Source organism: Amphiura filiformis, unplaced genomic scaffold (genome assembly GCF_039555335.1).
Source record: "Amphiura filiformis unplaced genomic scaffold, Afil_fr2py scaffold_78, whole genome shotgun sequence".
Classification (NCBI taxonomy): Eukaryota; Metazoa; Echinodermata; class Ophiuroidea; order Amphilepidida; family Amphiuridae; genus Amphiura; species Amphiura filiformis.
In genome coordinates this window covers 97,296-115,957 of record NW_027305542.1, presented here as the reverse complement: position 1 = coordinate 115,957, position 18,662 = coordinate 97,296, and the positions used below count along the sequence as shown (strand labels likewise).

Below are 18,662 nucleotides of genomic sequence, written 5' to 3'. Positions count from 1 at the left end.
GCCAATGGGGAATGGAGGAATATAAATATAAAAGTTGATACACAATATTTTGAAAAAATTTTCAACAGTTTTTGGGGAAAAAATGGTTCTTTTGACAGGAAAACAAAAAAAGGGGTCATTGGGTGAGAGGAAGTTCAGTACAACTAAAAAACGTTCATTGGGTGAGAGGGAGTTGCACAATGGGGGTCAATATGGCCGCACATCCCGGTCATCCATTTTTAGTGAGTGCCCCTCGGACTTTTATAATGTAATAATAGTATACAGTACGGCTCATGCTACTCCGTATTCAATTACTCCTCTTTTCGCCAAACGACAAGTGTTTCTGGAATGCTGCTAAAATAACTTTTAATGCTAATTTATTGCACATTCTAGGGAAACGTGGTTACCTTTTTTAAATAGCCCCGGGGGAGTGGGTTTTCAATGAAATATTTTTTGTGTCAAATTTGAAGCATCCTATGTTTAAAAGAATATATGAATATTCACTGCATATCATATATAACGAATCGTGATACCCAATTGTGGCACATTTGATGTCGTTTAAGAAGCAGAAAATTTTATTTGAATTGTTTTTTTAATTGAGCAAGAATAAGGATAGAAAAAACGTGGACAATTCTATGTAAAAATTACATTAGACCCCGCCAAAGATTACTGTTTCGTTTTTATGGTAATCTAATCTTTTATTTCCTGAAAAACATTTGAGGTCTAATGTGGAATTTTTATATAAATGATAAAAACATCGAACGTGTATACAAGAAAAATGGTAGGTTCCACTATAGTATTATACTGACACACATGTATATACGATGTACGAGCGCGCGTGTGCGGCGAGTCAAAATTGATATAATGTATTGTCCATGTAGAGATTTCTGTATGTAGAACACGCAGTTAACAACAATTGAGCGCTATTAATACACATTAATGTTTTTAGGCAAATAAAATTCCAAAATATGGTACATTTTCTGCCTTTGCTTGTCACGTGGTAGGCCTATGTTGAAGTTGCGATTATATGTTCAAATGGATACCAACAAGACAATTGGCCGAGCGGTCTAAGGCTCATAGAGTATCCAAAGCGGTGCGCCGTGAGTTCGAACCCCGACAAAATTGTTGTGTTACCTGGATATAATAACAAATTGCGTATGGATTGGTTAATTATAATAGTATATTCGAGTACATGTCTATAATTTGGAATGTTGAGTAGTTCGTATGATGTCAGCTCCCTTCTCTCCAATCATTATGCTCGGTGCATTTGTATTTCCTGACGTCAGATGTGGCATGATTGACGCATCCACAACACGTAATCCTGATATACCATGCACCCTGAGAATAAAAGGGGAAGATATCAACAAAAAATATGGTGAAGGAAATATAATGTTACTCCATCGAAAGTGAAAGTTTCGTATTACATGTAGGCCAAAAAATACGGTAGGGCTATGTCTCAGAGCTTATGAAGAATTTGATATCAAATGCAGTTCCATCTTTTTCTGCCCGACTCAAGACTCGATGTTCAAAACTTCTTAATATGCATAACGAAATATTTTCTCAAATTTAAAGTGTTAATACAAAATGCTTCTAAAAACAATTTTATCATACTTTACCGGCATATTTGTAAAAATGAAAAACAAAACTAATAATAATAATTCAATTTTTCTGCGACAAATCCCTACCGCAAAACGAACGAGGACGGTAGCCATGGTAGCTTTGAAATATACAATTTGTTAGGGGCCAGAGGGTATTGTCATAATATTTTGATAGGTAATTGCTATTAGTGTCCCCTCTATTCAGTGACGACACCCAAAAAGGTATAAACATCCCCACAAAATATCGCTATGACGTCATAATGTGGGCGTACTCTCGCAAAATTGGGAAATTCTGGCTATATGTACAAAAGTATAGGCTAATTGATTTTCGGCTAAAAAAATTACGAACCTGCAATTTGCACCGGATTTTCAAAATGATTTTACTGTAGAGACTTATGGCGGGCCTCGCCCGCGATTCATTTTTGATGGTCGGCCCTATCCCCGTGTAAGGTGTTGGGGTAAAATGTTATCACGCAAAGGATGGATTTACGATTAACGTAAGTTGTTTGGGCATAAATACGCGCGCTTTTTTGTATGGTGGATTGAAATCTTGGGGGTGTTACAACCGGAAGGTTGCTGTATCATGTTTGTGCATCCTCTTGTAGTACTAGGGTTAATATCTAGCTATATCTTGTTAATCTCGTTGTAAATAAGCTTTTAATATTTATATATTCTCATTAAACTGAGGGCGCCATTACCGTTATTTCAACAGTGCAAACCCGCTTTTTGCCTTGGTCGTTAAAAGTGGTAATTATTAGAGGAGGATTTCTTGTTATTTGTATGATTTTTTTCTGACTTTAATATTCTATTCTGACGAAAAATGAGTCCTTATTCATTTTCATACACCAATGATTTTTCAGTTGTCGGGGAACAAGAATTTTTTTTGACCAAATACCTCATAATTTTCAATACTTTTTAATACTTTATTTTGATAGACCCTGTACTCAGATGACATAAAATCTCAGTATGGAATATATCGGGGTGATGATGATGTGGATGACGAAATGACCATTTAAATATGTTGGCATTAATAACTATAGTTATTAATTTTTAATAGCATACGGTGTATTACCTTAATTGAGGATCTACAACGGTCGTATGGTCTTCCATCCTTCCCATTTTGCACGTACCGACTGGGTGGAACAAGGTGAAAGCAAAATGGCGAACGAAATCCTCTAAATTCTTGTCGGAAAACTCGGCATTGTGACTGTCTGGCATCTTAAGCGGTATCAACTTCGCCCTGCATTGTATAATAATAAAAATAGAAATATTAAGAATATGAACAACTTTACAGCAGACGAATAAAATATTTAAAAATTACGACAATTTCTGACGGTATTCTCGCATGCTGATCTAATCCCAGATAACTGTAATGGGCATCTTGTATAACGATATGGCGACGTTATCGACTTATTGGGTTATTCCAGTTGAAATCCACTCTCCACCTGTGGAAGATTTTGGAAATATCTTCCACACAGGGAGTATGTTTTTCAAATGTAATTGGTATTGGGTTAATCATTTTGAACCCCATACTCCCCTGTTAGGCTGGTATTATGGCTTTACCTATATCTTACACAACTGGAGTGAGTATTTCAAATGGACGTTACCCATTTGTCTATTGTATTCAAAACTCGTACTCCCTCTGTGGAAGACTTTAGCTAAATCTTCCACAGGGGTAGTGTGGATTTTAAATGGAATAGCCCATTGCGTCCAAAACTGCTTTTGCCATGTCACTCCCGATATCACTCAGCCAATCATATAATGCACGTTACAGTACTTTGATGCATTTTAAAAGCCTGTTCAGTGATCCCAGCGAAAGTGCAACAAACAAAATATTGTATGTAATATACTTAAAAGGGCATTTCGTGATCCACAGCCTCATCCCCCCACTTTTCTCAAAAAAGGCTGAGATTTTTATATCACTGGAAACCTCTGGCTACATGATGTTTATGTACAAAATATTTCTTGCAGATTAATTCGTTTAGCAGATATATCGTGAAATTTGAATTTCGTTCTGGTGCACCAGAACGAAATTACAACGCATTGTCTATGGAGCATAATCATGCACGCGAACGCAAAATCGGAATCAACTGAAATTTTGGGAATAGGTTTTTTTCGTGGATATCTAATGAAAAATGACAGTTATTTAAATTGTCATTAGGTATTTTTGAAATGAAAAATTTGCAAACAAGGAAACAGCAGTATTGACAAAGTGGAAGGTCTATTTAAATGCAATTACTTTTTATACCCGTGTAGAGAAATTACAGTTTTAATTAAATGTCCTATTTTATCTATTATCCACTAGAGGGCTATGTTAGCACATCTGTGCAACTATCAAAGGTGCAAAAAACAGAATTTGTATGATTTTCCGAATGCGCAAATCACTGTACAAGTTTATTGGATGTCCATTGGATGTTCATTGTCCAACAAGTCCGTAATGTGCCCACTTACGAACACGTGTTTCTCTTTTTCAAAGTTGGTTGAACTGCCTACATTATCTTGACCTGTCAAACATTATCTTGACCTGTCCAACATTATCTAGATAATATGGCTACAGTCCAAATTACTTGATGTAATCGACATTTGATCAGACATTGAAAAAAAGAAAAACGAAGGATGATCTAGTCAAAAGTAGAGGACTAGACGTACATGTGTTGATTAGCTGCAAGTCATAATAGTTCTACATCAGATTTTTGTTTCAAAGTGACACGCTTACTTATATTTTCAATACAATCGGAGCTGGAACAGATGATATTCACTAACACTAAAGAGTTATATGGATGTTCGCCGTAGAAGTGACGTAATAATCAGATTAACTACCATAGCAATAGGTGAAAACAATTTTTGAATATACCGCGCTGCACTGATACGTTCACGTGGTACCTCTTCATTGAACCATATCATGCTGATTACTTGCACCTGTAAGATCAGTATCTTTGAAAAGACCAGTCTTTTATTCAATCTATGAGTGCAGACATACACAGGTGATGAGTGTAACCTGCTTGTAGTGCAGCGCGATGTTCAAAATTGTTTTCACCTATCGCTATGGTAATTAATCCGATTAATTACGTCGCCAGCGTATAGATCAGTGGATGCAGTTTTTGAGTAGCTCTCCCTGCACTGTAAGCAGATTGCACTAATCACCTGTGCATGTCAGCAAATATAAATCAAGTTCGAGCAATCAGTCTTTCTTTGACATCTAGATGGTTCAATGCATAGCGCTTGAACGGTGTAGCGAAGGGCGATATATTCACAATTTATTGTATTCATCTATTGTAATGGTTGTTAATCCGATTATTTACGTGACTTTTACGGCGAATAGAGGACGACGTTATTATTATTACAAAGGGACACGATAACAATTGTTCAGGGTTTGTCAGTATGCGGTGATGACGCAAATATAATGTACGTAATCTGTATACACCAGGCGCGTAGCAAGCGGGGGGACAGGGTGGACGAAGTCCATGGGCCCCGAGGGTTCAGGTGCCCCGAGCACAAAAGCGAAAATTAAATAATGGCTGATAATGGAGAGCAGGGCTGGATTTTTATACCATTGGGCCAGATGGGTCCGGGTCCAGGGCCCCTAAAATTTGGGGGCCCCAAAATTGCCCTATGCATCTTTCTTTTAACCCCAATAACAACATGTTTTTTGGTTAAAGTAGGGCAAAATTGCACAATTTTCAGCGCTTCGCGCAAATTCAAATAGCAAAATTCATGTTGATCTGGGGCCAAAATACTAGTAGCCTGAAATTGAATTGAACAAAATATGTTAGTCTCCCGTAGTCCCCCTTTAGTTAAACCAAAACTTGGCAACTGACGTGGGTGCTCATGCCTTCCTCGGCACGTGAGTTCGGGGCCTCCAAATTTTGGCCTGGCCCAGGGCCCCCATAACTGCCATAAGGTAGGCTAAATTCCGCCCTTGTTAAAAGGGCCCGTACTGCTCCTTGTCCATGGGCCCCTGATGCTCTTGCTACGCACCTGGTATACACGTAACTATGAGGTATTGACCTACCCAATGGTTTTCATGATTTTAGTCTCTGTACATCTCTTCACCATTCGAATTGCCTGCAACATAAATCAAGTTGGGTAAAAAGGTAAAAATCGAGTTAGGCATAGAACTCAGTTTGTACCAATAACCCGCGCCGCTAGGGTGACTTATATTTTATATCATGTTGGTTTTCAGGATATACTATTGAGCTACCGATAGTTCACATAATTCTAAACACCTGCAATTGGTAATATATTCTATAGTGGGTTGGTAGTACTTGCGCACATGCTGCTGCAAATTTTCTACTATTTACTTTAAAAGGGCATTTCGTGATCCACAGCCTCATCCCCCACTTTTCTAGAAAAAGTTGAGATTTTTATATCACTGGAATACTCTGGCTACATAATGTTTATGTACAAAATATTTCTTGCAGATTAATTCGTTTAGCAAAGATATCGCGAAATTTGAATTTCATTCTGGTGCACCAGAACGAAATTACAACGTATTGTCTATTGAGCAGTGTAATACACATAATCATGCATAACTCGCAAACGCAAAATCGAAATCAACTGAAATTTTGGGAATATGCTTTTTTCGTGGATATGTACTGAAAAATGTCATAAAAAGAGGATGCTAGGATCACGAAATACTCCTTTAATAATCAGTACTGAAAATATAGTCTAAAAGTTCTGGAAACAAATCCAAATAGTTATGGTCTGCTTGTAATAACAACCATATTTGGATTTGTTTTGAGAATTTTTGAACTATAATTGTATGGATAGTCTTTATGAAATTATTATACTGAAAATATTTCGGTATTATTATGCCAAATGAAGGGGCCAATGATAACCTCATCGGTATAAATTGCCTGTCATGCCTTTGCAAACAATGAACTCGATTAATACAATGAACTTGATTACAATGCAATGTATTGCCTTATAATATAGAGTGCATTCAATACGACGTCAATCGTCACAGAGCAATCATTATTTAAGCAAATACGACGACAGAGTCATCCTTATTTATGTCATCCATAAGGTACACGGAGCAATTCGCACAATAATACAATAAAACAGGTGATATGTATGAATGGTAGTAGAATTGATCTAGAGACCTGTCTGTCTGTCATCTTAAGCTATCTTAGAACTATTCTTCAACAATGACTGCCATTTAAATTGTTATACCGTTCCGGTTGGCTTATTGCATACACTTCATGACTCTTTGCTGAGGCGCGCCGGTTAGTCGCAAAAGTGTCAATCAAATACATCAGATCCACTTTTAAGTTCATTACGACCATTGTACTTTCTTTCAAACACAAACCAAGTTTTTAATAACAATACCTCAACAAGTACTTTGACATCAAACGGGTCTTCAAGATATCTGGGGTCTATAAGCGGTGGTTGCAAAGGATCATTGCTAGCCAATGTAATCTCGCCATCACTTCTTGGGTGAAGGACTATCGGTATAAACGTCATACCGGCCCGACGATATCGGCCTTCTCTGTCCATGTCGTATCCCATGTTAGGATAAAACCTGTAGGGAGGACCAATGTGTTTGTGCGAATGTTAATGGGGCCTCATGACGGCCCTTTCAAGTAAGCACCTGTTCAGAAGTAAACATGACCTTTACGTTCTTTATTTTGTAGTGCGTGGTCTGCATAGCGAAAGTACATTTTGTCCTTACCTTTTAGAATTCAATGGGAAACAATCAGGTTCGTCGATACCAAAGGAATAAAAATTAGAGACTGCTCCGATCTGTGCGTCTGGCCACGTGGTTTCCGGCTACAACGACGTATGTTGAATGTAATAAAAGCATAACGTAAACTGCTAGATTTTACTAATACAACATTTGAATATAGACTTATATACCATTATTTTCTTAGCTGTCGGTACTTTTGAGGAAGTAATTAACGGCGTTAATCTGAATTCACACTAGATCACTGAGCGATCACATTACACCTGCATCGCTTTTCAAAAACGATTGGCAATCGCAGAATTATGTGTTTTGTACTTATGCTATCACGGCGAAGTATAACAAATTAGTTACATTTTAGGACATCCACTGATGTTCATTATTATTATTTTAATACATCACTTCCGAAAGTAGATGATCAACAAGAGTAAATTAATTAAAAGCGCCGTCGTTTTTAACACATAGCATGCTTGCGATTCGCTTTTCTGCAAAACCGATTGAGCATAAATTCTGAAAATTCAGCTTTAATGTTTTAGACCCGGGTTTTAGATTTATTTTTCATGAGCAGCGAAAGTGCAGTATTCAAATCGTTATCGTTAATTTAACGTTTAAGAAATTCAGTAATATACCTCATGTCCCGTCTTGAAAAACGCCGACGCTTCAGTTCCATTGAAAGAAGCCAAATTCTAAATTGCAGAATAAGTAATCGTTAATGATACAGAAATGTGATTATTTTGGCATGCGAATTGCATGGAGCATTCATTTGGACGTCATATTTCATTTTGGGCTCAGTCAACTTTTTTGGGTGGTATATTTTAATACGTTTTTATTTTTGCCAAAATCTATGTGTTGATATCCTGGATACATTTAGATATTTTATACAAATGCTACATTTGGGAGCTGTTTCCTAGAAGTATCGTAATTGACAACATTTTGACAAATGAGTACTCGCTGTTACTTTTTAGGAACAAAATAAGTGTGACTTAATTGTCAGCCTCATCTCCCACTTTACCCCCATCAAAATGCAGATTAAGTGTAAATAAATAATCAGACATGTATGTGTATCAACCCACCGTCTCCAATGTGAGTACACTATCTCGTTTTTCTACGTCCACCTTTAGCTGTACAGCTATATGATCCTGTAGTATTGAAATGAAAATTTAAGTTATATTGCCATAGTGTTTCAATGTTTGTAATGTTTTTTTCTGTTATCATGTTAGCAATTGCAGTTTTCCCATTTTCGTCTCAAGCATTTTCACCTTTCCACCAATTGAATTTGCTGTTAAATCAACGGTTCTATATCAGCACCCGAACATGTAAGTTTTAAGCTATATTTGAGAAATCCGCAAAAATAAATCCGTCGAGACAATATATGTGGTGAAAACTTCAGACAAAGCGCGACATAGGCAATTTTCAAACTTTTGGGGATTACTGCTAGTTATATAAATCGACACATCGCTTTACAAATCCCACAATTTTTGAAAATAAGACAAACTAAAATTATATCTTTATATGTGACCAATTATGGTACATTTGCATAGATTTAAATTTGAGAAAAAAATGGTTAGACCGTATTTGCATCTGACCACTTCATGTGTACCTGGAGATTTTGTCCGACAGGAAGATCTGCTATGCACGTGATTCCGTGATTCTCTAGATGTGCTCTAGGCCCGATACCAGAAAGCATCAACAACTATCAATGAAAACATAATAAAGAAAGCACTTATACAATTATAAAGAAATGAAAAAGGAACTTTGAACAAAAGATCACGCGGATGTGAAAACAATACAACATGCAAACTACTGAATTTTATTATTAATATTTATTATTATTTTACTATAAATATAAGATATAAAGTTAAAATAACTTATATTTTAATCAACGTTGGATGTTTCTACTGAATTCTGACCATACGGAAACGTACAGGAACATATAAATTACAGTGACCACTGACAGACTGATAACGGGTATTTGTTGTTATCTCCTTAAAGCGTACATAAAACCCACGCAAATTAGGAAAAGTACCTGTTCTAAATAATATATCTCACCTGCAGGCATTGCAGGGGTCAAGCAAGTGAACGAGTATAACAGTGGCGTAGCGTGGGTCATCATATGGGGAGGGGGGCACCGACCATGATGGGGGGTTGGAGGGCACCGGGTCTGATTGGGGGGGGGGGGGCACAAGCCATTTTTCGGCAATTTTCCTATGAGATTTTCTCAATTTTGAGATCGATTTGGGGTTACGTGCCCCCCCCACCCCACCGTGCCCATATGACGCTAGTATATATAACCAGAGTCTTATCTTTTTATCACTGCTGTTTTCTCCCTTTTTGTGTGGCAAAATACCTGACGAGACAAAAGACTTATCCTTCCTACAAATGTTAAATATTATTACGCTTACCCGGGGTCGACGACCGTTTATTATAGCGTCTTTAGTTTTGTAATAAATTCCTGGAAAGAAAATGTACCTGAAAGTGTTGTTTTGTTAAAATGCTACGCATAATGTGCTATAAAGTTGCAATACTCATTCTCAATCTCGCTTGACCCCTTTTGGTGGGATAAATTTAGAACAGACTTTAGCAGGTACTTTCCCTAAATTGCGCAGGCTAGCTGTATAGTATGCAGATTGTATGTCACCTTTTCAGGTTTCTAGGTTTAATCTAGACGATAAGATGTGTTTACCTGTGGAGATTGAATAGAGCCTCCAGCTACGATCACCTCTTTTCTTACACGACACGTTTTCTCCTTGCCATCTTGTATAAAACGAATACCAACTGCTTGCTTGTTGACGATGTCAATCTGAAACATGTGATAACATCATTCAACATTGAATGCTACAGGGTTACCCAACTTTTTTTTATTCAAAAATTGTACAAAGGTAGATAACAAAAAACGCATAAAAGCCCAATTTTGAAATTCCCAATTTGTGTTCCAATTTCTTTCTTTTTTTTGATTTACTATAAATCTGTGTTTATATTTTACATTCCTTCCTTTCCGAATAATAACTTCGATATATCTTGCTTGAATAATTAAGAGGTTACATCACTTTAAAGAAGTGCGTTTCTGAGAGTGCACAAAAGTATTGCAACATTCGACAAACTGTAAATTGGCCAATTGATCAAATATCATGTATAGTTCCCGTTATTTGCTAGATAGCAATAACAATGGAGGTTCGGCTAATCAATGGATGGAAGGTGTCCACTATGGTGCCAACATGTGTGTATTCCAGTGATTACAATGGCGGAAGGGCGGGAATCCGTTTCAATGCAGAAATTATGAAACTTTAGTCCAGAAAATGTCCAGGTGCTTTAAAAATGGTTGCAAAATGGTTTCTGCGAATGTGCCGGGAGGAAGAAATCAATAGTCTTAGAAGACAAGGGTTCTTCAAGGCCTGGGGACTCAGAAGAAAGAAAGTTAGCGTAGATATAACATAAGGCATCCGGACGACCTTGAATAACACCAAAATGTTGTTTTGTGTTAGTTACATGTTTAAATGTCATTATGTCCTTTATGGAGTAACCACGTGGCCTTATTATTACAAGTTGGAACTTAACATTGCCTAGTCTCCCAACCATTATAAGACGTCATATTAATTAAGACTATTATTTCTCTTCCAAGCACCCCGTGCGTGCAATCTACATTCGTAACCAATTTCTTGACACGTTGCAGAAACCAAATATACCGTATGGCTACCATTTTAAAGGCATCTGGATATTTTGTGGGCTTAAGATTCTTCTTCTCTGCATTCAAACGAATTTCCATCTTGCCACCACTATAAGCACTGGATAACGCGTACTATGTGACCATAGGTGACACCTTTCATTAGTCTGGTCATAATCATATCATACAAAGAGCATTTACGTAATGTGAAATTGACAGGGTATTGGACATGTTAGTTGAATGTTCAACTGACTGTTTGTCGACTTCTTCTTTTTTTCAGATGTTGCAATACTTTTGTGTAGTGTGTGTATGTATACCAACCTTGATGACATGGGCTCGCGTGAGGACTTTAAAATTAGGACGTCTTTCAGCAGGTTTAACATAGGCACTGCCACAACTACTTCTCTTGCCATTTTCATCAATGTTGGCAGGATGGTCGCCGAATCCGATCTATCAAATTGTGAAAATAACATATCATGGATTTATGATATGCAACTTTATCATCTACTTAGTGATCTACAACTGCTGTTGTGAAGCATAACATAATGAGGTGACTAGGATTAGACAAGACAGGAATACGGGAAGAGGTCCGATTTTAGAATGCAGGAGGAAAACTGGAGAAAAACCCTGGGAGCGCTGTCATGGATCGGTAAAAATGCTCACTTACGCTACTGCTGACATATTCCCGAGCCGCAATGGCTAGAGGCTAGTGCATCGACGACATTTCCAACCAGTCCTCACGATATACGTTAGAATATAAGTATCACCCTTATGTGTATACTGGTCAAATCGATACTTACATTCAGAATTTTCTTAATTTTCACGATGACGTCGTATTATGTCGTATCACGAAATTTATATATATAATTATTTGCCGAATACACTATGGTATTTATACGGTATGTTTGGTTTTATAACATACGGAAATTGTAATTTTCTTTAATGTCAACCCTTTGTAATTGTTTTCCTAGAAACCGTAAAAATTCCAAAAAATGACGCCAAAACTGTCTCCATAATTATAGGGACAAAACAATTCTTGAATTCTTGCGCAATTTAGCGGCCCTCTTTGGTGTAAAATAAGGCTATCGTCACAAACTGTTAATATAGTTCTACATATGCGAGTTACTATTACAAATTACTAGTAGAGAAAGTTAAGGTATCTGGAATGAGCGTTTCGACGTATTTTTGTGGGACATGAGAGCACATCAGACATATCGAATTGCATTCTGAATACGAAGAATGTCTTTCTGATATCAAATAATTTTAAGTTTTTGAAATTCACGATATAATACAAATGTTATGACAAATTATTAAAATTTGATATTGTTCATATTTTTGATATATAACAACAGTCATTGAAGTAAATTTTATAAATCTAATGATATATTCTTAAAGTGTATGTAGCTGGGAGGAAAAGCCGACGATCAATTGAAAATTTGGACCTTTCGTATTGAAGATATTTTCCCAAAATGACCTATTTTTGGTGTTTTGGGAAAAAATCCATATCTTCAATACGAAAGGTCAAAATTTTCAATTGATCGTCGGCTTTTCATCCCACCTGCATACACTTTAAATATAAATCATCAGATTTATAAAGTTTAGTTCGGGTACTGTTAAATATGAAACAATTTTAATCATTTGCTATAAAATGTGTATTACATTGCGAATTTCAAAAAATCAAAATTATTTGATATCAGAAGGACATTTTTCGTATTCAGAATGCAATTCGATATATCTGATGTCCTCTAATGTCCCACAATAAATACTGTCCAAACGTTCACACCACATCCCTTAAACATGTTAAAATAGCTTACGTTCTGTCCTCCATTGATATCAATGATGTTGTAACCAAGTTCCGTTCCTATTGTAAATAATAATAATGTTATGATGTATTACGTAGCGGTAAATAAAACTTTACGCTGCTCAAATTTAGGACACTCGCGGAGCGCTTTCACCGACACAACCGGGCGTCTTCAGTGGATGTTATTCATATTATTACTCTGCAGATTATGTTTATCTTATGTAAACATGAAAAAATTATACCAAATTGTATACTAACCCGATTTAACGAAACATTTGGAGGCTTCTGTCCTATAATCGGGGTGGTTGGTGATGGTTATTGGCCCACCTTCATTATGAAGCGGGGAATCTCGGTAAATATCACTAGAGTACATGTCATAAAACATGAGAATAGATCATTATTAGGTTGAAATCGTTCGAGCTCTTAATTGAGTTCAGTTATCCTCTGTTATAATGGTTATTGTGAGTACGGAAGAGTTCACAAAACTGTTCACACAATATTAAGTATCATTACATGTAAATAACATTATGCAACTTCTAATGAATGAAAAAACAATCCAGAAGTTCAACAGACGTCAAAATGTTCTACATTTTGTTAAGGGCTCGGATAGCGACGTTTTAACGTATTTTTTGTGGAACCTGCGAGTACATCAGACACACCAAATTACATTTTGAATACAAGGAATGTCCTTCTGATACCACATAATTTTGATTTTTCGAAATTCACAATATAATACAAAATTTTATGGCAAATCATTGAGAATTGAAATGTTTCACATTTAAGAATACTCGAAGTAAATTGCATAAATCTAATGATATGTACTTACAGTGCATGTAGTTGGAAGGAAAAGCCGCCCATCATATAAACATTTTGACCTTTCGTGTTGAAGATATGCATTTACCCCAAAACACCTAAAAATGTTATCTCTTTTTGAAAACAAAATGTATATTTTTAATACGAAAGGTCAAAATATACAATTGATGGTCGGCTTTTCATCCCAGCTACATACACTTTAAGTACATATTATTAGATTGACAAAGTTTACTTCGGGGAATGTTAGATATCAAAAATTTCTAAACTTTCACTTTTTACTAAATTGCCATACAATTTGTATTATAACGTGAACTTCTCGTTTTCAGAATGCAATTTGATTTGTGTTTAAAGTGCTCTCAGGTCCCACTGCGCAAGTGTGGGACTTAATTCCATATACCTTTATGTATGCAAGATAAACTAAAATGCAAGATCTTTAAAATTACATTCTGTGGTTTTTTTACTACTCAAAAGCACTTTTGCGATGTGTTCATCATTGACGTGTTGCAAGGAAAATACAATGGAAATGTTATCAATTTTGAAACTCAATTAAAAATATAGCTTAACTTAAAAGAAATTAGTCGATTTGTGACAAGTAAAGCCTGTCAAAATTCGGAGCAGATGTATATATCCTGAACTCTTAATTGTTCAACAAAATGTCTCTTAATATAAGTGCAAATGCCAATTCTATGAGCAGTTTAGTAGTAATAGTTATATGAAGTAATATGTACCATTTCCAATTTTCCAATTTCAAGAAGTACGGCAAAACGCCCTTCCATCCCCATCCATCTGCTCCTAACCGTTCCCAGGAGTCGAAGTCATCAGCATGGCCACGCACCCATAACATGTCATTATGAGCACAACATCCGCCTATCACCTGAAATCAATATAAATATAGTCCGAGACAAAAAGATGTGGACTCGTCTTTAAAAGGCCATTCTTATGTTAAGACATCTTGCATATATAAAACTGTTCAAAGTTGCATAAATGTCACTATAAAATTCATGTAACCACTTCTTATTCTCTTGAACCAGAGGTGTAAGAGAGGTAAGATGCTTTTCGCCGTAGAAATAATATAATAAGCGCATTAACTACCATAGCAATAGGGGGAAACAATTTCTGAATATATCGCCCTTCACTACAAGCAGGTTTTACTCATCACCTGTGTATGTCTGCAATCATAGATTAATGCAATACGACTCTTTTCAAAGATACCAATCTTACAGGTGCGAGTGATCAGCATGATGAGAGCAACGTATTGGTATGGGTTGTAGCAAGGATTCTATATAATTACGATCCAGATTTTTATCTCTGTTCTTTGCAATCTATCGTTCTAAGGTAACGCATAAACGTACTAGTGCAGAGCGATATATTCAAAAATTATTTTCACCTATTGCTATCATAGTTAGGTCTAATCCGATTAATATATCACTTCGCCAGCGTATAGACTCCCCATATGGCCCATAGTATCATGGGGGTTGCACCTCCAAATACAAATCCTGAATGTTTATGAGTTCAATGGTAAGATTATTTTCATTAGGTGAAATATGGACTGTTCCATTGAACTCATAAAAACATCCATTTTGTTTTATATAACTCATATAAGTTCTCTTTCTTCCACTTGATATTATAAATCACCGGGAAAACAAAACAAAATCGAAATGTATATCTATTTTCGAAGCCGCACCTATAATTGGTGAGTCGAGGCGGAAACCACGCACTATACGCTCGCGCGTCTGTCAGCGTTTCTATGGTAGTTCCGCGTCCGTGCAATTGAAAAGTGACTATTGCACGGACGCGGAGTGCAAAAGTCCTTTACAGCTGGCCGCTAAAAATATCAGAAATAATCAATAGTAATTGGCCAATCAAATGACAAGAAACTTTGTATGAGTTATAGGCCTATAATTATCATCTGAATGCCGTATTTACCATACCTTTCCTCGAGGCCACGATGACACATGCTTCTTGAATCCTTTCTGGGACATCTTCTGAGGGACGGTCTTCAATCGTGGGTAGTATGCAAAACATCAACAAAATATATAATAAAATTAATGTCAGTATGTGTACATTGTCATTCAAGAAGTCAAAACAATACCCCATTCCCTCTCTGTATTCCCCCACCATGATATTTCAGAACACTCTCTAAATTAGACTAAATATGCAAAATGAAAAGGATAATGTGAGAATATGCGAAGGCAGATAACTCGATCAATTCCATGATTATTAAACATCAATAGCAATGAAGTTCAATTTTGATTGTGATACATAATTATTGAATTAATTTAAAACACTTATTTTTTTTTTAAATCACCCTTTTTAAACTAAAACAATTGGTAAAATATGTTTAAGGTTAGTAGCGTAATACATGATGTAAATGTCCGTTGTTATACCTCGTATTGCCAATCCATTTGTGTTTTCTGTAGTAAGGCTGCTTCGCTTGGTACATAAATAGATGGAAATTCGTCATCAGAAGGACCGGCTTCAAATAAAATTACTTCATTATCAGAATCTTCTGATAATCTCGCAGCTACTACACAACCTGCACTACCAGCACCAACTACTGCGAAGTCGCACGCAAAATCAGCCATTTCCAGCTGTTTTTACTTTCTCAGTGGTTTTATTTAGTTGTACTCAACTGTGCAAAAATGGACATAGTAAGTTTACCATGTCACGATATCAGCAGGTCAACCGTGCCATAGAATTGACATATAGTACGTTTACCAAGACACGATACCTGCAGGTCAACTCGTGCTAAATAGATTCTAAAGGGCAAAGTGTCAAGTTCTGGCATTATTATATTGTAAATGTAAATCCGAATTTTGTATTCATTGAAGCACTAAATATGAAAAGGGTGGGGGTTTGTTTACCTCACAAAATGTTTCTAAGTCGTAATAACTAAGTCTATAACTTAAAAACTATTTAATCATAATTATACTGGTATTTCAAAATAGTAGGAAATGGAAATTTAATTGCGGTATATTAATTTACGATTGTTACAATTGAGTGTTGTGGTCTCAGTAAACTAATTTGAAGGTGGCAAAATGCCCATTTTAATTTTTGCAGTAAATTGTATTGATTTGAATTCAGCGCGAAGATAATGAGGGGTTTTACATACCAATATGCTGGTGTGTAACCAAAATACAGACTTCACATTAAGAATTTGTGTTCACGAAGTGCCAATAATAGCCTGAAAAGAGTCCGCCTATACCCCAAGGGCTAAATATTAATGAGGTTGTGTAATGCACAGTAAAGGAGTTTTAAAAAACGCACGTTTCTATATATACGACTTGGCTACAGAGATATAAGAAAAAATGTTTTTGGTGTTTTGGTTGGTGTTATACATTTTCCCTCGGTAGGAGGGATATTGAGGCTGATAGTATGCTTATGTGCTGGCGTAATTTCAAGCACTTATTTACAAAATGCTGTAAACGTTGAGGTGTCACATTGTAACACTCAATTAATAAATAAAAAAAATCAATATCAGTCAGGTTTAGTATCCAAAAAAATATTTAAGATTTTTAACTTTTTGTGAATTTACCAATATACGGACCTTTACCACATAGACACCCAAAGCACATACCAGTAAACAATATCAGTTACTGGTGCACATCAGTAACCGACAGCTATCGAGCAAATATAGCACCTACATGTATATATAGCGCTATATGGCAGTAACCGATAGCCCCGGGGGGTGGGAGCCACTCAAATATGACAGTGTACGCATGCGTGACCAAATTTTTTTCAAACACCCCCTAAACGGGTTTTACGATACAAGCAAATTTAGCCCCTTAATAAGGTAATTTAAAATAGAAGTTACCCTCTTATATTAGAGTTTTTGGCCAGTAAAATTGTAACAAATGTACCCTTTTTGGATTCGTAATTTACCAAAATTTTGAAAAGGTACCCTAAACAAGTTGTTCAGTTTCAGAAAACTATCCCTATTCTTGAAAATCGGTGTTTTTTAGACCCTAAATGCGTCACGCGCGTAACTTGCCTTGCCATAAAAAAAAAACACGCCTTATTACTTTTTTTTGATCATGCATGCGTACAGACAATTTATGTGAGTGGTCCCCCGGGCCGATAGCTATCCATAATTGACTTTAGTACGTATTTCGTACCTCGTAAATAAATACTTTACACCATAGAATATACTAATTAGTATTTTTATAAGTTACATTACATTTCAAGTAAATCGTCTCATTGAAATACACGTAGAAGTACAAGAAAGTAAATTCGAATTTCTACCCTTTCTTTTGAAGATGAAAAAATTTCGTATATATCTTCTTAAAGTATAAAGTCTGAAATTTAATAAAAATTTAGCTTTTTGTGTGACCAATCTAGATGAACTTTTGAGCTACGGGCACCTGAGCAGCGCCCTCGCGAATTCCAGCCGACAATTGCGCCTCATTACCAGTTCCGGCCATGATATTATTCCGACAGCCCATCACTAATTCCCGGGACTAATTCACAATCGATTTGAAACATTTTTGAACAGATTTTTAATGTTGAGGTCCTACTCTGTTGTTCTCATAAAAAGAAGCACAATTCACTTAAACTTAGTACCCTCGAGAGGCTGATGCATTTCGCTCAGGTGCTATTTTTAACCGGAACTAAACAAGGTTACACCAAGTGCGGAAGGATTTAGTGTTGTGCCCCCTTAAGGTTTCAACATTAAGGTTAATTTTAGAGACAGCCCATCACCCTTAAGGTTACTCATTGCTATATCTATCCACTGACATAAGAAATCTGGGTGTTATGTTTGACACTTCGTTGACAATGGCGAATCAGATCACGTCCATGTCAAAAGCTGCTTGTTTATCACTGCGCAACATTGAAAGTGGACGCAAATATGTGATGCGATCAAGCAAAATCAGTCGGAACTCGGAAATATTGATTTTAAGATATATATAGCCAAACTAAGGAAATATTTCCTTAATTTTCTTTCCTTTTGTTTGCTTTAATTGCTCATATCTTTGGAACTGGTTGTTCAAATTCAATAGGGTATTCACTTCATTTCAGCACAGACAACAGTTACTGTCAAAAATGAGGGAAAACCAATATTTGATCAATAAATCAATAACTACTTGCCTTGAGTTGCTGAAATTTCAATGCAGTACTTGTAGTCCTTCTTTA

At 36.2% G+C, this 18,662-nt stretch overlaps 1 protein-coding gene across 1 annotated transcript; it reads right to left on the bottom strand.

Annotated features, from left to right (window-relative positions):
* Nucleotides 1-867: 867 nt before the first annotated feature.
* Nucleotides 868-16,145, bottom strand: LOC140144757 (uncharacterized GMC-type oxidoreductase Mb1310-like). The gene is made up of 15 exons (XM_072166563.1): nucleotides 15,920-16,145; nucleotides 15,464-15,529; nucleotides 14,261-14,406; nucleotides 12,978-13,081; nucleotides 12,733-12,779; nucleotides 11,240-11,368; nucleotides 9,941-10,057; nucleotides 8,858-8,950; nucleotides 8,331-8,396; nucleotides 7,887-7,943; nucleotides 7,249-7,346; nucleotides 6,906-7,098; nucleotides 5,590-5,642; nucleotides 2,650-2,817; nucleotides 868-1,317 (listed from the first exon to the last, which is right to left on the bottom strand). The coding sequence occupies exons 1-15, from the start codon at nucleotides 16,115-16,117 to the stop codon at nucleotides 1,176-1,178; spliced, it is 1,677 nt and encodes a 558-aa protein (XP_072022664.1). The 5' UTR covers nucleotides 16,118-16,145; the 3' UTR covers nucleotides 868-1,175.
* Nucleotides 16,146-18,662: the final 2,517 nt, after the last annotated feature.

Coding starts and splice junctions, on each gene's coding strand:
- LOC140144757 (XM_072166563.1), bottom strand. CDS start 16,117: ATGGCTGATTTTGCGTGCGACTTCGCAGTAGTTGGTGCTGGTAGTGCA. Junction 14,407..15,463: donor CATCGTGGCCTCGAGGAAAG/GTATGGTAAATA, acceptor TATTGATTTCAG/GTGATAGGCGGATGTTGTGC. Junction 8,951..9,940: donor GCTCTATTCAATCTCCACAG/GTAAACACATCT, acceptor TTTCATTGATAG/TTGTTGATGCTTTCTGGTAT.